This window comes from Phascolarctos cinereus, unplaced genomic scaffold, assembly GCF_003287225.1.
Source record: "Phascolarctos cinereus isolate Bilbo 61053 unplaced genomic scaffold, phaCin_HiC Scaffold_2;HRSCAF=192, whole genome shotgun sequence".
NCBI lineage: Eukaryota > Metazoa > Chordata > Mammalia > Diprotodontia > Phascolarctidae > Phascolarctos > Phascolarctos cinereus.
Genome location: NW_027555625.1, coordinates 318,553 through 346,022, shown reverse-complemented (window position 1 = coordinate 346,022; position 27,470 = coordinate 318,553). Strand labels below are relative to the sequence as shown.

The window sequence follows — 27,470 nt, the reverse complement described above, 5'->3', positions numbered from 1 at the left end:
GTCTGTCAGCCGGTCCTCATCCAAAGGGACAGAGGACCAAGAGACGACCACGGCCTTCTTTCTGACGGTATGGCCCTTCCGGACACAGCCTAAAACCAACGGATCTATCTCAACTTTGTCTTGTGCCACGCTGTGTCACTGGACAACGGCATAGACCTCCTGCCTGGGCTGCTTTCTCACACTGCTCACTCAAGACTGAGCTTGGGGTCTACTCAGATTGCCAGAACCTTTTCAGACAGATGACGCGTTATCTTCCCATGTCGTACCTAAAAAGGTGTAAGGGCAAGACTTTCCTTTCCCTCTCACTAATTTCATTTCTTTTTACATGGCCCGACACATTCTGGTCTCAACAGCAGCTGTCCTAGTTTCAAATGTGATACTCTCCACTGTCATCCAAGGTCTTGCTAAAAGAGCCCAAAGACCAGGGCCAGGCAGATCCCTAGGGCTCTCCACTGGAGACCTTGCTTTGCAGACTCTACTTGCACCACTGACAACACAGCCTCCGTGTCCACTCTCTGGGTCTTTGCAGGAGTCAGAGCAGGATCAACGCCACCTCTGTGCTCTCCTTGCCCAGGAGAGGCTCTGCCAAACAAACACAGCGCCACCGTCCACAGAAACTAGGCCTTTGGCATTAGCCAGAGCTGCCAGTACAGTGACGCTAACAAAGGAAAGAAGGCTCTTTGGTAGACAAAGCTTCTTTTTCTAAGGATTCACTAACTGTCCCTGTAATCACGTCCTCGACAACAGGGCTAGGAGTCATGGTCTCCGTCCCTGCCCCTCTTTTGAACAGTAGGACAAATATAACAGGGAACAATGCATAGTTCAACACAGAACTGCGAGAAAAGGGGAGAGAGTGACACCAAGGCTCAGGGGAAAAGGAGCAGGGGGCCCTAAGGGACTCCCCCACCCCTCCTCCTTCCCCCTCCCCCCGCACAGGACTGTGGGAAGGCCCCATCTTTTCTTGGGGCATATTTTGGGAAGGATTGTGGAGAGTTGGAATATACCCAGCAGAGGGTGACCAACATGGGAAGAACACTTAGAAATCATGCCCTAGGAAAATCTGTTAGATTTCTTGGAATGTTTAGCTTGGGGTCAAAGAGGAGAGGGCAGAGAGATGCAAAGATGCAGAATGTCCCTCTTCAAATATTTGTGGCAACAGGTGAGGTTAAGCCCATGTGACTGGACTCCAGGGGCTGCTACAGCTCAGCCACAGGGCAGAGCTCCACACCTGGATGGACTGACTCGCCTGGGGTCAGGCCACAAGGGCTGCTCTGGCTGGGGAGGAGACAGCTGGGCCACTGTGGGAAGAGACAGCTGGCAATGAGTTGAGGCCAACTCTGGGGAAGAACATTAGCTTCAAGCTCTAGGACCCACAGAAGAGGAGGACCCTGGTGCTGCTCTGGGAGGGCCCAGGACCAGGGTTAGGCCTTTTATCTGAATGGGTCCAGAAACAAACAGGAGAAGGAAGAGGAAGGGGAAGAAGGCAGAGATCACTGTCTTTGGGGAAAATGCTCAGGACCTTTGCTGGTCTCAGCTTCTCCTTGAATCAAGGGTCCAACCCACTCCAGCCATGCTCCCCAGCCATGAGCTGCTCAACGCCAGGCCCCCAGAGACATCCAGCTGCGGGTCACTCATGGTGCCTTGGAGAGGTATGTGCCAGGGAAGAGAGAGCTGGAACACAGCCACCCAGGATGACCTTGGGGAGTGAGTGACCAGGAGGGGAAGACAAGGGAATCACCAGAGGCCAGTTTGGGGGCACTAAACTCATCTAAGTGATGGCAAAAGACCCAAACAGAGGTGCTAGGCAGGCTGGGAAGGCATGAGCAAGGCATGAGGGCTCGAGGAACTGCACATGGCAGGGAATTCTGGGGAGCTATGAGGGGCTGAGCCTCTGTCCAGACGCCTCCAGTGAGGCAGGCCCACTGCACTCTAGGACAAACTACTCAACCCTTTGCCCACTGCCTCTTGGCTATTTCTCAGTTTCCAACTTCACTCAAACATTCTCTCCAAGGTCATCCGGGGCAGCCTTTTTGCAGGGCTCTTCCTTTCTAGCCTCTCCAAAACAGACCTCTGACCCTGAGGACTGCTATCTTCCTAGAAAGCCCAGTAGTTCTCTGCAAAGGTTCTGCTCCTGCTCCCTTTCCATCTTTTGTTTCATTTCTTCTGGGCACTCTGGCAGTCCCAGGGCCTGGCCTTCTCTGAGATCCTCCCTTGGCTTGCTCTCAGGCCACAGCCTTTCTGTACTGGGCTTCGTACTTTGTGCTCAGCACGTACTCTGCTCCCTCTGGCCCTCGGGATGCAGTGGGCAGACCCTGCCTGGGGCCTGACAGATGCCAGGCTAGGACAAGGCTCACCTTGCTGCAGGAATTCCCAGTCTCCTGGTTCTGGTTTTGACCTTGCCTCTTTCTGTCTGCACAGCTCTGAACTTGGCATGATGCCATCCCAACCAGATATTGATGACGGTGGGCAGCAGGTCCCCGCAATTTGCAACTGCCTGGTCCTCCCTCTGGCTGTGCCTCAGGTGTGGACACTGCGCCATCCACACATGGGTCTGTCTGGGTAGCCTTCCGTTGACTCTGGCTTCTTTCTGCTCAGTTCCCCCAGGGCTCTGGGGATTTTGTGTGCAATCCAGGCTGGCACTGCGGACCTCTGCACTGGGTCTCTGGTTTTCTTTCTGATTGTTCCTTCTCGGGCATTTTAGCATTACTGGGCTCCAGGCTGGGGATGTGGTCTCAAGAACTACCAATGACTGCTCATTGCCTCTGTCTGTCCCTTCTACATCAGGTTCAGGTGACCTACAAGTTCAGAAGACCTGCAGACTCCAGGCTCGTACCAAAGTATTTCTAGGCATGTCTGAATTTGGATTTCTTCTCCTTAAGGGGAAGGACTGTCTTTGCCTGTCTTTGTATACCCTGTGCTTAGCACAGCACCTGGCACACAGTAGGCACCTAATAAATGCTTACTGCCTGGCTGACATCAAGTGAGGATTAATGGACAAAGGCATGCAAAGAAGACTGGACATTCCCAAGAGGGGGGGAAACAAAAAAACCAAGAATTCAAATATGGAAAAGCTATAAAAGGAGGAAAAATTTCTCTAGGAACTAAAGATGGCAGAATCAGCAACAAAAAAAAATCTGAAAGATTCTAAAATGAACTGAGAAATGAAGAAATCTGGAGAGAAAGTATGGAGATGGCACACTACAGAACCAGAGCAGCCACTGGAGGACAGGAAGGGCTCCTCTTCAGAAGACAGGGCTCAGGGGGAGCGAGAGAGGTTCTCAAGTGCATCGTCGAGGCAGAAATCAGCCAGGAAGCCAGGAAACTCCGCCCTAGCAGTGGCACTGTCCTGGTGGGGGTGCCTAACAGCCAGAGCTCCCTGACAGCCCCTTAGACCCAAAGTTCTGCTGCCTTCTTCTATCAATCAGAAGAATTTCCTCAACAATATCCACAATCTCTCCTTTTGGCTTTCAACTAGTACAGTGAAATGCAGGTTCTAACTTGTCTGCTCTAACACGCTTCATCTGAAAAACAGCAACCACCCATTCAATCAAAAAAGAAATATGCTTTACCATATTTCAGCTAAAACAGGAGCTGGGAGGCCAGACTGTAAGAAGAAACCACGTGCTTGATCTCCTGCAGCAGAAACAAGAATGAAAATTAGCCCCTGACTTCAGCAATCAATCAGCAATCGATATGCATTTATTGAGCGGTGCTCCATACCACACTGTGAGCCCCTGTCTGCCTCTGTGCCCTGCCCTTCCCAGGAGATGGTGAGGATCAAAGGAGATCCTATTTATAAAGCCAGCCCAGTGCCTGGCACACAGTAGGTGCTTTATCAAAGTGGGTTTCCTCCCCTTTGCCCTTCCCAAAGCAGCCTCCTGTGTAACCAACAATCCACACTTAACCAGAATTTTCCTTATCAGTGGTTCCCAACCAATCTGAGATGGACATCTGGCTGAACCATTTTATGATAAGTTAGCAAAACAGACTTGATGACAGCCAATCTCCAGGTAATGTACAATAAGAGGGCGTGAAAAACTTGCAGGAACCTGGGGAGACTCTCATATAAACTGACGCAGAGGGAAGAAAGAAACCCTCTGAGCTCAGCTCATCCACACCAGGCAGTGAGCTGGCGGACACAGGCAGGCCCAGCCAGGTGCCACCGACACAGAGGAGCAAGGTGACATCAGCAGCGTCCACACTGACCTGTGATGTGTCCTCCAGCTGGCCGGAGGCTGTCAAACTGCTTATCATGCTTGGTTCGCTCTTCTGAGGTGATCGCCCACATGTTAGGGCCACCTGAAAACACACAGGGAATTCTTTACAACATGACTAATGTGAAAATAGGTTGAACAGAAATGTATCTGTAGAGCCTATATCAGATTGCACGCCCTCTTCGGGAGGGAGGCAGTGAAAATTTAAAACTCAAAAGCTTATGGAAGTGAATGATGAAAATTAAAAAAGAGAAAGATCCATTGTTATTTGTTTTTATGTTTATTAAAATGTTTGTTTTGATATGGAAAAGAAAAACACACAGATAAGACACAGCCATGAGATCCTGCTGACTGAGAGTGACACGTGCCCCCAGAGCTGAAAACCAGCCCTTGGGGTGGGATGGATGGTACAGCATGACTGGGAAAGGCTAAGCTAGACACTGGCAAAAGCCAATGACAGAAAACAGACACCCACCTGCCACCGCTTCCACCTTGAGGGTTAGCTTCCAAACACGGAAGAGGAAGGGGAGGAGCAGGGGTAGGAGCAGGGGGAGGGGGAGGAAGAGGAGAAAAGAGGTGGGGGAGGGAGAGAAGGGGGAAAGAAGGAGGGAGAGGAGAGAGAGGAGAGGGAGGGATGGGGGGAAGAGAGGGAAGGGGAGGAAGAGGGAGAGGAGGAGGAGGAGAAAGGAGGTGGGGGAGGGAGAGAAGGGGGAAAAAAGGAGGAGGAATAGGAAAGGGAGGGAAAGGAGGAGGGAGAGGATGGGGGAGGAGTGAGAGGGGAGGAGAGAGGGGGAGGAGGGGAGGAGGGAGAGTGGGAGGGGGAGGATGGGGAGGAGGGGGAGGGGGAGGATGGGAGGAGGGAGAGGGGAGGAGAGAGGGGAAGAGGGGAGGAAGGAGAGGGGAGGATGGAGAGGAGAGAGGGGGGAGGAGGAAGAGGGGGAGGGGGAGGTACAGAAGAGGGGAAGGGAGGAGGAGGGACAGGGGAGAAAAGGGGGGGGAGAGAGAGGAGGAGAATCAGTCTAATGGAGAAAGAGGAGACTCAAAAAGAAGGGAGAAAGTGAGGGGGAGGGCAGCCTAAACAGCAGCAGAGATGACTTGATGTATTCACCAGACAGAGAGCCTTTTGGGGGTTTCTGTCCCCTGAATGCCTGCCCCTGGCAGCTGACTTTGCCTCAAAGACACTGACATCGGGCTTCAAGGGTGGCAGGGCTGCTCTCCCTTGGAAAAGCTGCCAAATGTGATCCTGGGTGTGACCACGTACTGACATCCTGGCAGAAGGGCCACGGGTCATGGGGGGGATCTCCAAGCCCACCCTCTGATCCAGCTCCACACAGGCCTCCCTCCCACAGCGCCCCTGGGCTTGGAAGACATGAGGCTCAGGGGCTGCCTGCTGCCTGTACCGGAGGCAGCACCAGCAAGCGTTAGCGGGAGGTCTGTCCAAGAGCTTCCAGGAAAGGCTGCTAACCCCAAAGAAGCAAACAAGTGTGCCCCTTCCCCCCATGCCTTACCATTCATAACAGCTGGAAATTGAGCCATCATGGTTCCGGGACTGCCTTGAAGCTTTTGGCCATCTGCAACATGAACAAACACATGGTTCAGACATCAATAATGACCAATGCCAGGAGATAGGTCCCCCCTTTATACCCCACTTGGGGCAGGGGCAGGGACACGCTTGAGATCCTGCTAAGCAGGCAAGATTTACACTGGGGGGGGTGGAGGAGGCGGCAGAGGATTCTGACAGCAATAGAAAAAATGAGCGTAAAGAGAAGCCAGGATTCACTCCCCACGAATACTGGTAAAGGTGCACAATGTCTATAGACAGCTACATATCTGGATCTGGCACGCTGGAGCTGTGGTCCAGATGGACAAAGCCAAAGGTCCCCTCTGGCTTGGACAGAATCTGCTGAGGACCCAGAATGCCCCAAAGAAGAGTCCTGAACTGCTGCTGGTCCTCACAGCACCATCCCTCCATCCCTCAACAAGCGTACTGATCATGTGCATTGATTACACTCTGCTGGGTGCTGGGGAGACCAACGACATTCCCCCTGCCCTCAAAGAGCTTATGCTCTATCTAAAATGTCAGTTAAGTCTATAAGAAATAAACAGCAGGTCATTTTGGTAGGGAGCAAAGGAGGAGAGAATCAGGAAACGCCAAATGCAGGAGGCACTGGGCAGAATATTAAAAAAAACAAAGGACTGTGAGAGGCAGAAGTGAGGGCCAAAAGTATCCTAGGCTCAGGAGACAACGAATGCTGAGGAAGAAACGTGGGGCCAGGCCAGGACAACAGAGGACTTTCTATTGAATGTGGAAGGAGCAGAGCCCTGGGGAGGGGAGTTATTGGGGGAGGGAAGAAAAGGGGAGGAAGAGGCTGCAGGAACAGTGCATGCAAGAGGTCCTCAGGGCCTGCACCAGGGTGGCTGAGGGAAGAGGTTTAGACAGATGAGAGGAAAGGTTGGCAGACTGACTGGGCCTGCCAGGTCAGACTGGAGGGAAGAAGGAAGTTGGGATGAGAAGAGAAGGTAGCCAGACCTGCTCCTCAGGTCCCATGCACTGTCGCACCCAGGAGAAGCTGAGGTGGGGCTCTTTCCTGCTCCCCAGTCACTGCCCCAGTCTGGAACATTGGCCTGCTGAAGCTGTGGTAACTTGCAGCTCCAGCAAGGAGGCTTTCATCCCCAGGGACCAGGCTATAAATACTTTTGGAATGATGTGATCCATTGATAAGGCCTCTGAGCATTCCCTGCTCAGTTAAGGCATAACTTGCCTGCAGAAGCCAATCTTAGTCTCCTGAGGGAATGGGGGTGGGAGAGGTGGGAGCTAACACAGCCCAGGGACAGGGCAGAGTGGGAGGGTGTGGGGAGTTACGGTGGGTGTGAAGCTGCTGGACAAGCTCCAAGCCTGCTTATCATGGGGCCCATGGCAATGCTGCCCATCTTCCCAGCCTCTGACATACTTTGGGATCCTACCCCAACTCCTACTTTAGAGACCAAGGCCTCAGAGGTCCCTCACTCTCCCCTTAAGACACATAAGTCACATAAGGTTATGTGATGAGTTCTTTCTCCCATGACATCAAACTCCATGGTGGATTGAAATAAGAGCCAGCTACAAGCTTACACTGACTGTCTATTTATGAGGATCATGGCTTCTTACAACTAGAGCCAGAAGAGATGGAGAAACTGAGGCCCAGGGTGGTTAAGTCACTTGCCCAAGGTCACACAGATGCTATGGGAAAAACAAAGGCCCTTAGACAATATTCAGTTTGATAACTCAGGATAACAAAGGATAATCTGGGTAGATTCTGTCTGAATAGTCCTTACCCAATTTGCATGCATTGCCAATTTTCTCTGATTTCATAATGATGTGGACAAGGCTCTGTGAATCTCTCTAAAGGATGAGAGTTGGCCCCAGACCAAATGTGCATTCCCCAAACTCAGAGAGCCAGAGAACTAGAGACAGTTTCATTTCAACAGCTGAGCATGGAGAACACTTCTAAACTTAGCAGTTGTGAACAGCAGCCATCTTACCAAGCTCTCAATCGGTTCACATTAAAAGAGGGGGGAAAAGACCCTTGGGGAGGAATGAAGAACTTTTTCCCTAATGACACGCATACCTACAAAAAACAATGTCCTTAGGATTTAAGATGAAGAAGGAAACAGTCATCATTTTAAACTCCCTACCCCCTCCAATTTGATTTTACTGTACTTCAACTTGATTTTACAAGCAGCAAAGAGGGAATAACTTCCTTGCTCCACAAAGAAGAAGAGAAGAGAGGATGACACCGGGGAGGATGTGGGAGCCCTTCCTGAACCGATAATCCCCTGCACAGCTATCCAAGTAAAGAGACTTGGCGTGGCCTTGCCCTCAGGATCTCAGACAAAAAGGCCTTTGCCTATCATAGGCATGAGGTCAACTGTTTTAGACCTCACGCCCTTGCAAAGGACATGGTGGAAAAATGAAGGTTTCTTTCCTATTGAGTTGAACTGAATGTTGAATTTTGAAATTTTAAGCCTTCTGTGCATGTGGGCTTTTGGTCTTGGAAATCTTTGGAGATCCCCAAAAGCTGGATGAGATCAGACACTTGTTCATTTCTTCTTCTGTTTTCCCAATATTCTGCAGACCTAAAGAGGCTGGGGCTGCTGGCGCCTAAAGAACAATCACTCCTTTTCATGCTACCCTAGGTCACCCTGAGATCGACCTGAAGGCTCGGCCATGGATGTCCCATCTTCAGTAAGATGAGGCCAAGGAAAGCAAAGCAGGCAGTGAGCTCCGTAAGTAGGTGCTAGAGTGAATTAGCCTTGGCAGCAGTGTGCTCAAGGGGCTCCCCTTCTAATGGGGAGATAAGGAATAACCATGCAAACCACTATGTCCATACAAGGCATGTACAGTGTATAATGTCTCAATGTAACCGGGACCTACCACATGAAAGGCACTAATGGTTGGGGCTGGAAAAGGTCTGCTGGTGATGCCGTAAGCAAATGAGGAGAGCATTGGGTAGTTTACCTGTCAGTATAAATAAGGGAAGAATTTAGGACCAAACAAGAGACAGAGAGCATTATGAAATGTAAAATGGATCATTTTGATTATATAAAATTTAAAATTCTGCACAAAGAAAACCAATGCGATCAAAAGTAGAAGGGAAGGAGAAAACTTGGGGGAAATTTCTTTACAGCAAATATCTCCAATAAAGGCTTCATTTCTCAAATATATAAAGAACTGAGTCATTCCTCAATTGATAAATGGCCAAAGGACATAAATAGGCAGTTTTCAGACTAAGACATCTATAGTCATATGAAAAAATGCTCTAAATCACTACTGAATAAAGAAATGCAGACTAAAACAACTCGGAGGTATCACGTCACACCTATCAGATTGGCTGATATGACAAAAAAAAGGGGATACTAATGCACTCTTGGTGGAGTTGTGAACTGATCCAACCATTCTGGAGAGCATTTTGGAACTATGCCCAAAGGGCTATAAAACTCTGCACCTGGCTGTATCCCAAAGACATTCAAAAAAAGGGAAAAGGGCCTATTTGTACAAAAATATTTATAGCAGTTCTTTTTATAGTAGCTCAGAATTGGAAATTGAGGAGGTGCCCATTAATCAGGGAATGGCTGAACAAGATGTGGTATATGAATGCAATGGAATATTATTCTGCTATAAGAAACAAGCAGAATAATTTCAGAAAGACCTGGAAAGACTTACATGAACCGACATAAAGAGAAGTAAGCAGAACCAGGAGAACATCATGGACAGTAATGGCAACATTCTTCAATGAAGAACCGTGAATAGCATAGCTCTTCTCAGCAATACAATGATCCAAGACAATCCCAAAGGACTCATGATGAAAAATGCTATCCACCCCCAGAGAAAGCATTAATGTTGTCTGCATACAGGAGATCAAAGATCAAGGGAAGCAATTAGAGAAAGTTAGTGGAAAAGGGCCCATATGTACAAAAACATTTATAGCAGCTCTTTTTGTGGTGGCAAAGAAGTGGAAACTGAGGAGATGCCCATCAACTGGGGGGGTGGCTGAACAAGTTACTGTATGTGAATGTGATACAATACTATTATGCTGTAAGAAATGAGGAAGGGGATACTTTCAGAGAAAGCTGGGAAGATGTACGAACTGATGCAAAGTAAGGGGAGCAGAAGCAGAAGAACAAGTTCTATACAATAACAGACCGAGGAATCTGATCAGCACCATGATCAGGCACAGCTCCGGAGGACCACTGCTGAAACAGGCTGCTCACCTGCAGATGCAGAAGTGATAGGCTCAAGAGCACAGACTGAGATGCACTTTTCTGGGGAGGGGCAGGGCATAGCTAATGTGAAAATGGATTTTCCTAGATTCTACATGTTTATAACAAGTTTTGTTGTTCTTGCCTTCTCACTGGGGAGAAGGCCTGTAGGAGGGAGAGGATTTGGAGCGGAAAATAAAATTTAGAAACAAAGTTCTCTCTGCCACAGGCTCAGTGACTTGAACTGGCCAGGGGCAGCCAGGTGCTCCTCTCTGTACTTTTCTTGGCTTTAGGCATTGTTGTTTTGTCCCTGGCAATTCAAAGTTGTTCTTTTTTTTTTTTTTGGCAAGGCAATAGGGGTTAAGTGACTTGCCCAGGGTCATGTGTCTGAGGCTGGATTTGAACTCAGGTCCTACTGACTCCATGGCAGATGCTCTGTCTACTGCGCCATCTAGCTGCCCCAAAGTTATTCTCCTTAGCAAAGAAAAGAGAAACAATTCAGGAGCTAGGCAATTCCTCCTCCTGTGATGCCCCTTCCTCGTGATCCTCTCTTTTCTCTTTTGAGCGACTTATTTTTTCTCTATCAAAAAACCAAAGCAAAACAAAATAAACACGGCAGGGGTTTACTAAATTCGCACTGACTGGCAGACTGGGGCACTTAAAGCTCTTCACAACATGACCCTTTCTTACACTTTCACCCCCTCCCAGCATCTCAAACCCAACAAGGCTGGCCTATTCGCTGTTCCTCACCTATATGACGCTCTCCTGCCAACCTCTGGACCTTTGTCCTGGCTGTTTCCCATGCCTGAAACATTCTCCCTCCCAACCAGACAAATCCCAGCTCGGGCACCAACTCCAATATACCTTTCCTAGTGGTGCCAACTGCTGATACCATTCCCACCAAGGTTACCTTCCCTGTACTCTGTATGACCAGAACACTATGTACAGTATCAGCAATAGTGTAATAATCATCAACTGAGAAAGATGTAGCTACTCTGATCAAGACAATGATAAAAAACACTGTTCTCTGCCAGAGAGAATTGATAAACTCTGAGTGCAGACTGAAGCAGACTTTTTTCATTTTCTTTATTTTTCTTATTTTTTTAAACAGGGCTAATAAGTTTTAAAAAATAAGTTTTGCATGACTTCACATGTATAACCATATATCATTGCTTGCCTTCTCAAGAAGTGGGGGAAGGACAGGAAGGAGAGAGAATTTGGAACTCAAAATTTTTTTTAAAATGAATGTTAAAATAATGTATAAGTATAATAGGTTCTACAAGTTATTTCCAAAAATAAAATCTATCTTGTATTATTGACATATATTGTCTCCCCTGTTAGAAAGTGAGCTGCCTGAGGGCAGGGTTGTGAACTCAAAGAGCTTAGCAGTGTGCCTGGCATATGGTTAGCTTTAATCAATGCTTAACTGATTGAAAGTTACCCAGGAGGTGTTTACAATGTATATATTTCTATGTACCTAATTATACATAATTCTGTTTCCTCTGTTAGAATGTAAGCTCCTTGAGGGCAGGGACCCTACTTTTGCTTTTACTTGAATCCAAAGCAGTTTAGCAGTGGTCCTGGCCCACCTTAAGAGCTTCACAAATGCTTACTGACTGACTAGGTGTATCACCCAAGGAAAAAAAGACCTCATCACAAATGCTTAGAGACCCTTCTTACGGGGGTCCTGTTGTTACAAACCATTTTGATGTGAAAAATCACTCCCTTTGTCCCATGTGGTAGGGTTACAAACTCAAAAATGAAGCAATCACTGCCCTCAAAAAGCTAAAGGTGAGACAGAGGCCAGAGGGAAGTGGGGACAATTCCAGGAGAAACCTCCTGACCCCCAGGGCAGCTCTCCAAAAGTCACAAGAGCAGGGTAAGTTTAGGGCCAGGTCAGATGACCAAATGGCCTCTGATGCTGGAGAGGCTGTGTGGAGAAGGCTAATCCTTCTGATCTAATGCTTTGCCCAGGGCCCAGAGCTGAGAAGCTCCTAGGCCCCTGGGCTTGGGTGACTGGCAGAGAATCTCCTCTAAGGAGACCTTGGCAGAACCGAAAACTGACCGGGGATAATTGGGGCCCTTGCAAACAACATGTCCCCTCTCTTAATTTCATCTGTACAATGGGAACACTTTTCCACCTTCCTGATCCAAGTCCAAAAGGCCTTGTGGGGCCTGCCAGGCACAGTGCTAGGCTTTGACCCTGTAATTTCATGACTATAACAAACTCACAGATGAAGTGAGCGGCAGCTAGGTAGTTCAGTGGATAGAGCACCAGCCCTGAAGTCAGGATGACCTGAGTTCAAATGTGACCTCAGACCAAACACTTGACACTAGCTGTGTGACCCTGGGCAAGTCACTTAATCCCAATTGCCTTAAAAAAATATTTTGTTAAAAAAATACCCTCTGTCACCCTTGGGCAGTCTCCTTGACCACCTGTAGTTTGAGGGCTGTCTCAGGCATTGCCCAGGGTCACCTGGCCAGGATGTATAAAAAGCAGCACTTGAATTCAGGTATTCCTGGCAGACAGCAGTTCTCCATTCCCCATGGGAACCTGCTTGCCTATCAGGAGCTTGTATTCTATTGGGGAAAAATGTGCATATGTCAGGATACACAAAACAGACACAGCAAATGCCTGCTGATCTAAGGGGAAGGGATGAAAGAAGACTTCCAGAAGGAGGGAGCTGAACCCTAAGAGGCCAAGGTGAAAAGGGGGGAGCACATTCCAGGAATGGGGGGCAGAGTGCGAAAAGGTGCTGAGGCTGGACTGGAATCCAAGACTTCTATAGGGGTGAGGATGGGGACCAGAGCCAGTTAGTCCAAAAGCACTGACGGTGCATCAGGCCCTAGGCTAAGCTGAGAATGTTGGCCCTGCCCTCCAGGGGCTTCAGTCCTTGGCAGACAATCAGGGAGTGCTGTCCGAAAAGGTTGGAAAGGTACACTGGTGACAGATGGCAAGGACTTTGACATGACAACCAGGTGTGAGAAAAGAGGAGCCACTGGCCATTGATGAGCTGGGGAGTGCCAGTCTGGGAGACGGAACCAAGCAAGAGGTTCCTACAGTAAACAGTCCGGATGGGCCTAGCAGGATCTGATCCACCTTTCCAGTCCCTTCCCACTGTAGCCCTTCTTACTCTCCCTGGCCCATGTCACTCCATCTCCTGCCCACATGCCTTTGTCCGGTCAGGCCTCCAGGCCTGGAACGCACCCCTTCTACAGTAAGCTTTTCTTGATTCCTGCCTCCCGCTGCCAAACTACCCATCTTTAGGTGCTTCTAGATCTGCATGGTGCCTCCCTGATAGAAGGAAAGTCAGCTCTGAGAGCAGAGATAGTTTCCCTTTTCGCCTGTGCCTGGCACACGGGAAGGGCCCAGACAGTTCCCAGGGACTGACAAAGTGCCTTTCCACACACACCCTCTGCTTTGTCCCCCTATCATGTCCAGTCCCTCTCCCCTTGGTTCTTTCTCAGGCCGGCACCCCTGCTCGATACGGCACCCTTCTTGAGGACCCTGCCCACTTAGCACAGCCCTAATTCCAAGCTGCTCTGTTAAGCCCCAGCCTGGCATCTCTCCCTCCACCTGTTGCTGCCATCACTCTGACTCATGGGCTGTAGCTGACTAGGTCTGCTACAAGCTGATGTTCCAACTGTGCCCTCACTGCTGAAAAGCAATCCTTGGATGCCTCCCCCCTCGCCCCCTGGCTCACCATCCTCCTCCTCAAGCCCCCACAGCTCCTCTGAGCAGCACCCCCCAGAAGCCGTAAGTCCAGAGCTCCCCCTCCTTCTTTCCCCCTCATCTGACACCCCCCACTCTCTCCTCCTCTGCCCCTGGTTCCCATGGAGAGGTACCTCATCTTCTTGCCAAGGCAGACACCTCTAGATGCACAAGCAAGTCCATTCTGCCCTTTCTCCCCCTGGCGAGGTATCTCCCTTCCCCCTACCCCCACCCAAATTCTTACTTGACCCCTCCATGCCACATCTCACTCGATCATTCAGGACTAAACTTCTTGAGAAGACCACAGGCCTGCACTGCCTGTCCTCCACCTCTTCTTCATTCCAAAGTCCCTCAGAGCTCCCAAGGACCAAAGCCAGTGGCCTTCTTTCAACACTCAGCCTTCCTGACCTCCATGGGGCCTCTGATACTCTCTCTCTTCTCCAGATTTTCAGGACATCTCGGTCTGTCTCTCCTCTTCCCCCACTTCTCTCTCTCCCTCTATCCTCTCTTCTCTCTGTCCCTCTCTCCTTCTCCTGCTGTTTCTCTCTCTCTGTCTCTCCGTGTCTCTCTCTCTCTCTCTCTCCCTCTCTCTCTCTCTCTCTCTCTCTCTCTCTCTCTCTCTCTCTCTCTCTCTCTCTCTCTCTCTTACTCTCTCTCTCTCTCTCACTCTCTCTCTCTCCCTCCTTCCCTTCCCTTGTTCTCTTACCCCTCTGATTGCTCCTCCTCAGTCTCCTTTGCTGGATCTTCATCCAGCTCTAAATAGGTGGGCCTCAGGGATCTGTCCTGGACCCTCTTCTCTCCTTCCTCAATACTCTATCATTTGGTTGCCTCACCAGCTCCCTTGGATTCCACAATCATCTCTATCTTGATGATTCTCAAATCTGCTCAGCCAGCCCTAGCCTCTGTCTTGACCTGAAGTCTAGGCACATGGTCCACAGATATCTTAAATCCAGCATGTCCAAAACAGAACCCTTTATCTTTGCCTCCAAAGCCTCCTCCTTCCAAACTTCTCAGTGACTATCCAGGGCACCCCTAGGCTCAAAACCTAAGGGTCATTTGTGGGCTCCTCACTCTCTCTCACACCCTAGTTGCAATCTGGGGCCAAGGCCTACTGACTGTATCTTCATGTTATGAACACAACATCATCACCTCACACCTGCACTATTACGATGGCCTGCTGGCGGGTCTACCTGCTAGAATAATGGTAATGATAATAATAACAGCAGTTAACATTTATATAGCCCCTACTCTATGCCAGATTACTGGGCCTGGAGTCAGGAAGACTCTTCTTCCAGAATTCACATCTGGCCTCAGACACTTAGCAGCTGTGTGACCCTGGGTTAGTCACTTAACTCTTTTTGCCTCAGTCTCTTCATCTGTAAAATGAGCTGGAGAAGGAAATGGCCAACCACTCTGGTATCTCTGCCAAGAAAACCCCCACAGGGTCAGATACAGCTGAAACAACAGCTAGGTGCCAGGCAGTGTGCTAAGTACTTTACAATGATTGTTTCATCTGAGCCTCACAACCAGCCAGGGAGGTAGGGGCTATTGTTCTTCCCATTTTACAGATGAGGATGCTGAGGCAAACAAAGGTAAAGTGACAGGCCCCATCTGAACTCAGATCTTCGGACTCCAGGCCTGGCACTGTCTTCTGGTGCTCTGTTCCATCAGCTGCCCGAGTCTCTGTCTGCTCCAGTCCATCCTCCCTGCCTCCTGGAATCATCTCTGGCCTCCACAGCCAGGCCTCGCACCAGACCCTCCACCTGGCGCTCCACCTCCTGGCTTCCCTGGCTGCCTTCACATCTCAGCTCAAAGCCCGCCTTCTGTTGGAAGCCTGTCCCAACGCCTCCTTCAGTTAGTTAGTTTCCATTTCTCCTGATTGCACCTGGCTTGTTCCACTACCTTCATGCTGCTTTCCCCAGCAGACTGTGGGTTCCTTGAGGGCGGGAGCTGCTGTCTTCTGCTTTTTTTAAAAGGCGCAGAGCAGGCACAGACAACGAAACCTCCGAGGAGTGGGAGCGCTCTCCCAAGAGCTATCACCTTCATCAGCCAGACCGCGAGTCAGTGTGGAGCAGCCCCAGAGCCAGAACCCTTGGGTTCCAGAGCCACCCTGGACACAAGCTGCCCTAGGCGATTTGCCCACGCCGAGGGAGCTTCTTCACTGGCAAGGGTTCAGACCCAAAATACAGAAAAGGCAGCCGTCACTCTGATACCGCCTTCCCATCCCGGGCCTAGCTGAGAGTAGCTCCGAAGGGACCCAACGCCAGAGGAGGAAGGAAGGGCTTCCTTCCTGAAGCCACAAAAGCCGGAATGTGATTCAGCCCTTACCAAGACCACGCCAGCCAGCATCTGGGAATGGGGCAATGCCACCCCAGCTCCACTGCACTGACTCACTGGTGTGGTCCTGGCAAGCCTGTGACATGCCCCTCCCAGAGCTTCAGCACAGACCGCCTCCTGTCAGCTGCTGTTTGTGGCAAAGCAAGGTCAGGTGCTCCCACAAGGAAAATGCTACTTTTTGGTGGCAAGCTGGTGAAGGGGCATGGGCAGACCGTTTCTCAGCACGATAAAATACTGCATTATAAAGGAAAGCAATTCTAATGAAATACAGCTCTCAAAACAAAACAATACCAATTCATGGAACCTCAGTGAAGAAGCCCCGGTTGCACCTGTGATCACACTGGTCTGAGGCCCTCCCAAGTGAGGAACCCCCCTCCACTGAAGCCAGTCAGCACCCCTGTCTAGAAAAGAGATGAGACTGAAACCAACCTAGGTCTTCCTGGCTGCAAGGCTAGCTTCCTAACCACTGTGCCAAGCAAACGCTTGAAAAGCCCTTCTCTTATTATAACAAAAGCCAATCCAAACACCAGAGTCATCTCTACTGAGTCCACCAAAAAGGAGGCAGAAGGATTCTGTGCTCTGAGCACAGGAAGGGGAGAAGACCCAAGCTCGGAAAAGGCCCTCGGCCCTAATGCTGAGCACCCGACTGTGACGACTGCCCAGGCTCACCACACTCTGCATCTGGTCAGTCCCGATATGCCTGCATGGGGGGGGGGGGCGGTGGCAAAGGCTCACCACCCACCCTGGCCCCAGATCAGCACATGACAGAGGGGGACAGCCCGGTGGACGGAGCAGAGGCTAGCCCCCCAATCTCTCTCTCACTGGTGCCTCTGGTCATCCACTCCCTCCAAGTGACAGACCAGAGGCTCGAACCCAGGCTCATCCCCCAGAGGCTCAAATGGACACATTCTGGCCACAAAAGATGAGGAACGAGAGACATGGCAAGAGGGTAACATTAGCAGCCACTCTCAGTGTAAGCATTTCCTCTCTGAGGAGTTGAGCTGCCAGTTAGAGCTCCTGACACCTTCCCAGTCCGCCCCCCCATACACAGACACACCCCCTTCCCAGGCTGCCCCCCCCCACCCCAATTCTGCTCTGACCAGCTTCCTCAGCATTTCTGGCAGTCGGACTTGCTGCCCCACAAGCCCCAAGTCGAGGCCCAGATCTTCCAACCCTGCAGGTTTGCTTCCGGTGCTGACAACAAGCTCGGGGAGGGAGAGGCACCCACTAAGCTCGTCACTCTGGCCTCCCATGCCTCCACCCCCCTCGGGAGCCCTGTCTGCCACAGTCTGGGTTTCTTTCCCACCCCTGCTAACTGGTAACCTGGTAACTCCTACTAACCAGACAAGCACTAAGCTCCGGGACTCTGTTCAGTTCTGACTCCGTCTCTAGCGCTCAGGCCAATGCCTTCCTTCTACCCAGCAGGCACATAATAAATGTGTACTGCATTAGTCTGGAGTGACCTTGAGAACACACAATGTCAGAGTTAGAATGTCCTTCAGGACAGACATCCTCTCCTCACCACCCCAAATTGGTTTAAGAACTGTAGTAAGACTTCACTGATCCCAAAACCAGACAAAATTACCTTTCCAAAGGCCAGGGAGTTATACTTTTTAAAGCAAAAAATTCAATAAATCAAAGCATTCAAAACGTGATTGTTGAATCTGTGGGATCTTAAAATGACAAGAAAGTATATATGAGCCTCTCAGGACTCATACTTCCTAAGAGCCTAGGTCCCCTTCTCCCAAACAGCCACATATGAAGAACCGAAAGTATGACTCATACTGAGTCCCAGGCACCTCCACCAAGAAAATGCATCCTAATTGGCTCCCTTCTGTCTCTTTCCCCCTGAGCCAAATACCACTCTGGACAGTGAGCAACGATCCCCCGATGTGGGGGATCCAAGCACAGCCTTCCAAGCTGCAGGTGCAGACCCTGAATGCCCAGCCCAAGCCAACTCAAAGAGCAACAAACGCTGCATGGAAAAGGGGACACAGTAATCCTTTTCTGCCAACTCCAGCTTCCACTAGCAACAGGCTGATACAGAGAAGACAAAAAGAGAGTCAAGGTTCTCCTCCACCCGCACATCCCAACACAGTGGAACAGCTCGGCCTTGAAGAGATGGCCCCCGTCCACCAGAAATCCACACAGTTTGTTTCCTGAGTGCCAACACTCCCCTCACCAAAGAAAACTAATGTAAGATTGGGCTGGCGAGGTTCTGACGGAGGGTAAAAAGCCATCCAAAAAGACAAAAAGGGTCAAGAGTGGACACCGGTGCTGAGCTATCCCGAAATAGAGGAGGCCGTGCCCTAGGGTGCTCCCCAACGAAGGTGCCACTCTCTGGTCCATAACAGACCCATGCCTAGAACATGACAGCGAGAAGGAGCCTCACTAACATGCTTCAGTCCTTTCATGTAACAGAAAAAGAGGGGATACCCATTGAGGGGAAGAAATAGGGCAAAGGGAGGCCACATCTATCTGCACTGCAATGTCCCTCTTAAGAAAAATTCCCTTTAAGACCCTCCTACTTTGATGCTCATGTCGGGCTCCCAAAGAACATGCCAGGGACACACAAGCCCCAGCTGGAAAGGCTTCCAGGAGGGCACTGGTGACAGCCCTTGCAGGCTGGCTGAGGACCAGACTGACTCTTGGGAAAGGCCCAGTCCTCCCCAGCAGGCTGGCCATAGGAAGATGAACTAATGACTGGTAGACTGCACCCCATGAAATAAAGGGAAACCAGGCCTGGACGATCCCTTCCTCTTCTACAGTGACTGGCCATGGGCACAAAGATTCACAGAGGTCTGTGGCAACCTACAACATCCACTGCCCTATGGAGATTCTCTATATCTGCGCTTTTTGGCTCCACACCAAACAAGTGGGTAGAGGCCCAGCTCCCCCCGCACCGATGTCCTCACTATAAACATACACCAAAGCCAAATGGAAGGGAGCCTCCAAGGCAGTCCTGAGAGAAGCAAGCGATGGGAGTGAGGGAGTGGGCTCTACTGGGCACCTACACGGCAAATCCTTCCTGGCAGAGCTGGTCATCTCACCTTTCTGACGCACGAGGAGCTGGCCCACCCCCACCCCCACCCCCATCAGACAGCTCCAGCTGATGCAGATCCAGGAGAGGAGAAACCCTGCAAAGGCCTTGATAAGACCCTCCACATCAAAGCCAGATATCCACTCTGTAACCTCGAGAGAAAGACACGAGGCCAACAGGGAGAGCTACGAAAACTATGCTGAAAAACACAGTTCAGGGTAAGAAACAAAAAGGGACTGGCTACTCAGACACTGCACACCTGCATATTCCCCACCCTTTATGTAAGAAGACCCAGAGTCCTAACATAAATGCATGTCACCTTGCCCAGGCAAACCCAATCCCTAGGAACTGAACGGCAGGCGTGACAGCCAGGAATCTCTGACAGACTGCAGCAGGAGGGGGAGGTGTCCGGGGCCTGCCAAAAGACAAACATCTTGGGGGACAGGCCAGTGAACTGGGCTGCAGCTGCTGGACACATTCTCGTTAAGAGGAGAGCCAATATTTCATCAAACATTGCATGTTGTCTTCTCCATCAGAATGGACGGCAAGCACTTTGAAACCCTGAGGCTGAGCCTACAGTGCCAAACGCAGAGGAAGGAGGCACTTCCCTTGGTGGGCATCACACCATCGCACTGTGGGGTGCCAGGCACAGCTGGACCGTTTTAAAAATACTTCAATATAATTGGTTTCCTTTATAACCCTCCAGGTTGTATTTTACACATTTACAAACAAGACGCTGGGAAGAACCCGAGCTGGACATTACAATGGTCCAGAGGAGACCAGGTGAGGACCTGGATTAGGGCACTGTCAGGAGTCAGGGCCTACTGTCAATGTGAGTGGAGAAAGGGGATCAGATGCAAGAGATATTGAAAAGCAGAATGCCAGGCCTTCGCACCCGACTGGAGGCTGCAGGGTGAGATAAAAGGGCAAGGCCACAACAGCTCTGGCATTTCAAGCCTGGTTGGAACTGGGAGGAGGCTGGTAGAATCGACAGAAATAGGGAAGGTGGGAGGAGGGACAGGCTTAAGGGGGAAATGCTGGGCATCAGCATGGACCCATTTGAGGTGTTGAAGGGATGCGTCCAGAGAAGAGAAACTGGGGCTGGGAATATAAACTTGAGAGCCCTTGCCCTCAGGAAGTTTAAGTAGATAACAGAAGGGGTTTGAAAAGTCCACAAATAAGTGGAGTATTCAAGAAAGGAAAGATGGATTCCAGCTTGAGGGGAGATGGGAAAATGACTACCCTTGACCACCCTTACCTCCCCTCGCCTGGCACACTGCAACGGCCTCCTCATTGGTCACCCAGCCTCTGGCTTCTGTCCACCCCAGGCCACTCCACACACTGTGGCCCAAGTGACTTTCTCATGTCCAGTGCATGTCTCAGGCCTAGGCACTCCAATATGTGCACTTGGGCTTAGCTTTGGAAGCCCTTCATGATGTGGCCCCAGCCTAGCTTGGGGGCCTCCCTCCCACACCCAATGGTGCTGCTTAAATGGATACTCGGGGCTCCCACCTCCGTGCCTTTGCCCTGGCTGTGTCTCCCTCGTCTGCCTCCCAGAATCCCTCTCTTCCTTCAGGACGCAGCTCAAGTCCCACCTTCTCTAGGAAGACTTTCCTGACATGCCTTCTCCCAAGCCTTCAGTCTGAATGTATTAGTGTTGATTCTCTTTCTGTTAGTGTCTGGAAGCTCCTTTCTGCTGGGTTCTCTGTCCTCTCATCTCCAGGACCTGGCACACAGTAGGTGTTCGAGAAATGCTTCTGGACTGACTGGCTGGATCAAGAGCTATCTTCAGGGACCTTATACCTGAGCCAGGTCTTGCTGTTTGTGTTAGTGGGGTTGGGGGGGAAGGAGGGGGGAGTGGTTATTAAGGGGAAGGGGGATCAGTGTCTGGCAAAGAAGCAAGAAAAGGCAAAGCCCGCTCTGGCTAAGGCAAGCCACCCCGCATCTTCCACATGAAGGGAGAAGGAACCCATGGCCTACACAGCTGGAACAGCCAAAGCCAAAGTCCTGCGGGTGTCCTGGAATGCCCTGCCTGTATTTTGAGAAGTGTCAGAGAGGCAGCGCAGTGGATAGAGCACTGGCCCTGGAGTCAGGAGGACCTGAGTTCAAATCCAGACTCAGACACATAACACTTACTAGCTGTGTGACCCTGGGCAAGTCACTTAACTCCACTGCCTAACAAAAAGAAAGAAAGAAAGAAAGAAGTGTGAGGCAGCCACTGGAGGTTCTGAGGGTCTGAGAAAAGGTGGTGGCAGCCAAGCTGGTGGGGGAATGCTAAGGGCTGAAGAGAGGCAGAGAAAGAGACCAACGTGGAACGTAATGGGGTCAGAGAAGCAAGGTCCAAACCCCACATCTAATAGTGCCTAAGCCTCAGTGTCCTCACCTGCAAAATGAGAACAATGTATTTTGGAGGGCAGCCTTTGGAAAACTGCTCCAACCCTCAAGAGTCACCTCCAGGCCACCCCCACCACCATCTGGACAGCACCAAGAAAAGGTGCCTCTGGACAAAACCCTGCTACGCTGGGTCTGTTGGCCTGGAGGCCACACTTATTTCAAAGCTCAAACACATTTCTGGACCGCTGATTTCTCTGGGCCACGTGATGGACTGGGCTACACAGGTTCCTTTCCTGATCTATAGCATAAATTTTATTGAGAATTTCCAAGGTAAACAGGGTGACTTCTACCCTGTCTTGTCCCGAACACCCATTTCTGTCACACCAGCACAGGGGCTTATTTCAATTTCTTAACACAGTAACTTGTACTAGGCTCCTGTTTGAATTCCAGAATCCCAACAGCACACACGGATTTACATCCCTCCCCTTCTCAGCCAACTGAATACTACCTCTTAGCACATGAAAGGCCTGTCCTGGTCTCCTCAGATGCTCAGACCCCTCTCCTCAAAAAATGGCCATGGATTTATTGTGTATATGCTTATATGGGTTGAAAGAAGGGAAAGAAGGTAGAAAGGCCTTTGACTCATGTCTCCCCCTGTCCAGCACACAGTAGGCCCTTGATAAATCTTCACTGACGAGTAGTTAGTACTTCTAAGTTTACAAAGGGAAGGGCGGTAAACTGACCACCACAGTTCTTCTATCTGGTACGATTCTGTTATTTGAGGTTGATTTCCTTTACTGGAACATTTTCAGAGGACAGCCGGCCGGCAACTTCAGAACTCGTGGATTTCTAACCTTGATTTCCACGTTCTTTCTCTTCGTGTGACCTCAGGCCCCGTCCCAGGCGTTGTTAACTCACCAATACGTCTCACATTAGTCCCAAACACTTAATGAAGACTAATCAACAGCCAACAAATATTTATTAACTACAATGTAGCCGCACCTTACTAAGTTCTGGGGACACAAAGAGGCAAAAGACGGTCCCTGCGCTCAAGGATCACGCGATCTAGTCGGGGAGACAACGTGCAACCAAACACGACAGAACCATCTGTTTGCGGAATCAACGGGAAATAACAGAGGGAAGGCTTCCCGGAGAAGGGACTCTAGCTCGACTAGAAGGAAGCCAGGGAGGTCAGCTGTCGGGAGCGACGGACACAGAGAATGCCCAGAGATGGAGGGATCACCGGATCAGAGACGGGGAGAGGGTCTTAGATACGAAGCTGAAGGAGCCCCTGGAACCTGGGGGGGGCGGTGACACAGGGTCCGAGCCAGGCTTCAGGATGGTCACTTTGGGGCGTACCTGGGGAGCGGACCGCAGGAGAAGAGACCGCGGGCAGCACCCCCCAGCAACGGTCCAGACCCAAGGGGAGAGGGGAGTCTGCCCCAGGGCGGGGGCTATGGGGGTGCTGGGGGCAGCGGGAGGGCCATTACATCCAGATCACTGGGGGGAGGGACGGTGCGGCCCGGCGCCCTCGCAGAGCCCCCGCCCCCAGCGTCCCCCCCCCCCGAGCTCCGGCTGCGCGGCCCCCCGGGATCGCCGGCCGGCCGCCGGGTTCGCGTCCTGCGCACACGCGGGGTCCTGGGTGCGTGACACCCGCCCCCCGGGGCCGTGTCACCTGGCACACGCGTGGGCGGCCCCCTCCCCGCGTCCACGACTCGCCGCCCCCGCCGCCTCCCCCGCCCCCGGGGCCAGGAAGTCGCCACCGGAAGCGGGCCTCCTTCCTGCTTCCTGCTTCCGCGCGCCCCCGCTCCCCCCCGCGCGCTCTCACCTGCTGCCGCTCGCTTCGCTTCCGCCTCCGCCTCTGCCTCCGCTGCTCCGTTGGCCGCCCGCGGGGACCCGCGGCAGGGGTCCCGATTGCAGTCAGGGGCCGACCAGCCACGAGTCGCGAGCTAGGCAGCTGCTGAGCCGCCTTTCAGAGCCTCCTGTCAGCGCCGCCCGGCCCCGCCCCGACGTCACGCGGCGTCATCGTGACGTCACCGCGCCCGCCAGGACGTCATGTGATGGCCGTCCCGATGGAAGGCGGGGCCGGAGCGTGGAGAGAGAAGGGGCGGGGCCGGGGAATGGGGCTGTGGAGGCAGAAGACAGGCCGGGAGGGACGGGGCCTGGAGAGCGAAGGGGCGGGGCCAGAGGGGAAACTCTGGAGGCCAGGAGGGGCGGGGCCTAGGAAAGAGACCTTCCAGGAAGACTGGGAGAGCGAGGGGCCGGGGTTGGAGGCGGGACTCAAGGCGGGAGCCGAGGCTTAGAGGGGCGGGGCCTACGAAGGAGACCTTCCAGGAAGACTGGGAGGACGGGGCGGGGCGGGAGGGCAGGGGATGGGATTGTAGAAGCTGAAGACCAAGCAGGAGGGGCGGGGCCTGGCCAGGAGGGGGGCGGCTCCCTCCGAATGCCCTGCACGTGCTCACACTTTGGGCCTGAGCCAGGCTTCCTGGTATTGGGAGCTCCCAGGTGGGGACAATCGCTCCACCAGTGCTGGTAGACGCGCCCTAACAGAGGCCGGGCGGAGGTCATGCCACCTGCTGGCAGGCGTTCTACAGCCTGGAGGTGGTGTCAGGCGGGGGCAACCCAAGTCTCCCTGCCTGGGAGGCCTCTGGATCCCAACAATTGTAGATCTAATTGTGGATCAGTCTTTGTGGACCCTTGGGGCTAAGAATTAATAATGATTGATAGATAGCATTGATGTCATCGATGTCTACAAATGTTAGCCAAAATAAATATTTAAACAAGAAAAATGGTATTTTGTTTATAGATAAAAATTAACCATAAAGTGAAAATAAATGAAATTCATTTTATTTGTGAAATTAAATACTTATAATTATCCACTGTTATTAACTACAGAACACAAAAAAGACATAAGAAAAAGATGCCCTCACTGCTCTATTTCTCTTTAACAGTAAGGCAGCAGATGCAGCTCCTTAGCAAACGCTCGTCCACTTCTATGGAAGAGCAAGCATGATAGATACAAGGAGTGTAACCTCCCACAAATCCACTTACATTCTGTGCAGACTGCCAAGTGTAGGCATGAACCTTACACACACAAGGGCCGCTCACTACCCTGTAACTGGAGGGCTTCATGTCCTTTGTCACTCAAAGCAAGGCCACTGAGCTCTGCAAGGACACACTCCCGCTGAGGAGTGGAATGACTCATGCCTCACCCATGCCTAGCCCCACATCCAATGCTATGAAGGGACTCCAGGGAGAAAAGGAAAGGAATTTCTCTTTCTCTGGCCTTCCCCCAGAAGCAGTCATGACAACAAATACAAGGGGAGTTCTGGGATTTCTGAGGTGGGTACTAGGTGCTGAGGAAGTCATTTTCATGACTGTAAACTTTTTTTTCCTTTTATTTAGCATTTTATTTTTCCCCAGTCACATGTAAAAACAATTTTTAACATTTGTTTTTAAAACTTTGAGTCCCAAATTCTCTCCCTCTCCCCCCCCCACTGAGAAGCCAAGCAATTTGATACAGGTTATACATGTGTAGTCATTCAAAACATGTCCATAATAGTCATGTTGTGAAAGAAAACACAGACAAGAAAAAAAGCTCAAGAAAAATAAAATGTAAAAAAAAGAGTATACTTCAATCTGTATTCAGACACCATCAGCTGGGAACGGGATAGTGTTTTTCATCATAAGTCTTTCAGAGCTGTCTTAGATTGTTGCATTGCTGAGAATAGCCAAGTCAATCACATTGATCATCTTACAATATTGCTGTTACTTTGTACACAGTACATTTCACTTTGCATCAGCCCATGCAAGTCTTTCCAGGTTTTTCTGAGAGTATCCTGCTCATCATTTCTTATAGCCCAACAGTATTCCATCACAATCACACATCACAACTTGTTCAGCCCTTCCCCAATTGATGGGCATCCCCTCAATTTCTAATTCTTTGCCCCCAGAAAAGAGGTGCTATAAGTATTTTTGTGCATATAGACGACTGTAAACTTCTCAAGGGAAATGCTGATGACTGCCATGATTATCCTGAAGCTAAAAGACTAGGGAGTCCTGTCCTAGCAGGTCAGGAAATGCTCAGGCAGTACTTTCAAAAGGGGAGTAATAATGAGTGTGATGAGCTGCTTGAGCCATGTCATACAGACATGGAAAAGGAAGCAAATACACTTTATTAAATGCCTACTGTGTGCCGGGCACTGTGAAAAGCACTTTACAAACATGACCTTATTTGATCGTTGGGAGGTAGGCACAATGTTTATCTCTGTTTTACAGGAAAGGAAATTGAGGCAAACAAGTTCAATGACTTGCCCAGGGTCACATAACTAGTAAATGCCTGAGGTCATGTCTTCTTGACTCCAAGCCCAGCCTGTCTCCCCTACCACCTACATGCATTTAAGTGCTAAGAAATGAGCTAAGCCCTTGGGATGCAAATACAATAAATGAATAACTAAACAAAGCACTTACTGCATACACTGCACACATACCGTGGTACCCCCAGCCCCAGCTTCTTGGCTGAAAAGCTTGCCTCATTTGTTACTGAAAAACGAAGAGGCTTGTCCCAAAGGGCTCCCCTTCTCCCCTCCTCCTCATCTGGCAGCATTCAGGTGCTTTCTGCTCTCTTCTCCCCTGCCTCACACTAAGCAATTACTGTACTCCTTCGCCAAAGCACAAACGAGTCCATCCTATGCTGTCTTCTCCAGCAGACAGCAGCCCTTGTCAGCCCACTAGAATCTTCACTCTCTCCCTCTCTACTGGCTCCTTCCCCTCCTTCCCACCTACAGACAGGCCCATATCTCCCTCAATCTGAAAAAAACCCTCTCTTGACTGTTCCCTCCGCTAAATAGCATCCTGTTTCTTTTCTGCCCTTCATAGCTAAACTCTCCCAAAGGCTGTCTATGCTAGATGTCCTCTCAACTGGTTTTCTGTGGTGCACCACATGCCTGTGCCCCCAGTCTGGCCTAGCTTCTCTCTGACGACTACCTCAAATGCTCTCCATTTCTCCATTTCCCTTTGGGTGGTGGGTTCCAGGACCTTGGCTTTTGGGGCCCCACCCCCAACCCCTCTTTCTCCACATGGGACACAGGACAATGGTGAGTGAGAATGAATGCTGGCTAGTGTGAGGACTGTGATTCTCAGGGACACAGCTACTGCGGTGTGACTGGTCTTCAAGGCTTGCACACTGGTGCTGGAAACTGGGTTGCTCGGGGGATAAGACTTGTTTAAGAAAGAAACTCTGCATCCCATGTCCACCTTGCCACAAGGAAGGGTGCGCCCAATTCCCCCCCCCCCAAGCAGACATTCATTCAGCTCCTGGGAGTTTTCCACAGCTCTGGGGGCTGCTCTGTCCCCACCCCACATCCACCTCTGGGGCAGGTAGCGATGGAAGGTGTAAAAAGTAACAATAAATTCTATTTAGATATGATAAGTATAAAGGGGAGAGGTGAGATTCGAGGGGCCAGAGGGAGAAGTCCCGGAGATCTCAGAGGGATGGTCTTCTTGCAAGAAGGGGCCTAGCAATGGAACCTTGGGGCAGGTGGAGCTGGGAGGACATTCATCCACAGCAGGGTTGGGGAAGGCGCAGGGTCACCAGTACTGATCATGTGCTACGACTCCGCCTACTCCCAGGCTGTGACTGCTTCCCCTTAGGAACTCAATCAAGTCACCTCCTCCAAAGGGGCTGCCTGCTGGTAAGCTGCCTAGGGGTCAGTCCTGAGACAGCCAACAGCTGAGAACAGACTTTGTGACTGTCTCCTGGCAGAACGAAGGGTCTCTAGGACTTGCACGTTTTAAAGAAAAGTGATGACTGGCTGCATTGCAAGCTAGGTGATGCAAAATCGATAAACGCTTACTAAGCCCCTACTATATGCCCGGCACTGTGGCAAGGGGGATGGTATTGAGGGGGCTGGAGGGGTGGCAGTGCCAGGAAGGAAGGAACGGGGAAGCCAGGATGACTGGCCAGGTGAAGGGGCTTAAGGCAGGTGAATTAGGTGCTACTGAAGAAAGCCTGATGAGATGCGGAGACAGAGAGGAGGCAAGACCCACGATGATCCATCAATGATGAGCGGTCAAGGTGGGAGTCAGGTTCCAG

The 27,470-nt window shown here is 50.9% G+C and overlaps 1 protein-coding gene across 1 annotated transcript in view; it reads right to left on the bottom strand.

Annotated features, from left to right (window-relative positions):
* ITSN2 (intersectin 2) overlaps positions 1-23,411 on the bottom strand; it is a 92,238-nt gene extending 68,827 nt beyond the window's left edge. Inside the window, exons 1-4 of the mRNA XM_078149207.1 lie at positions 23,205-23,411; positions 5,723-5,785; positions 4,207-4,299; positions 3,570-3,633 (exon numbers count right to left, since the gene is read on the bottom strand). Of these exons, the coding sequence (XP_078005333.1) occupies positions 3,570-3,633; positions 4,207-4,299; positions 5,723-5,753 (188 nt within the window). The 5' untranslated portion in view covers positions 5,754-5,785; positions 23,205-23,411. The remainder of the gene's footprint in view (positions 1-3,569; positions 3,634-4,206; positions 4,300-5,722; positions 5,786-23,204) is intronic.
* Between the last annotated feature and the right edge of the window lie 4,059 nt (positions 23,412-27,470).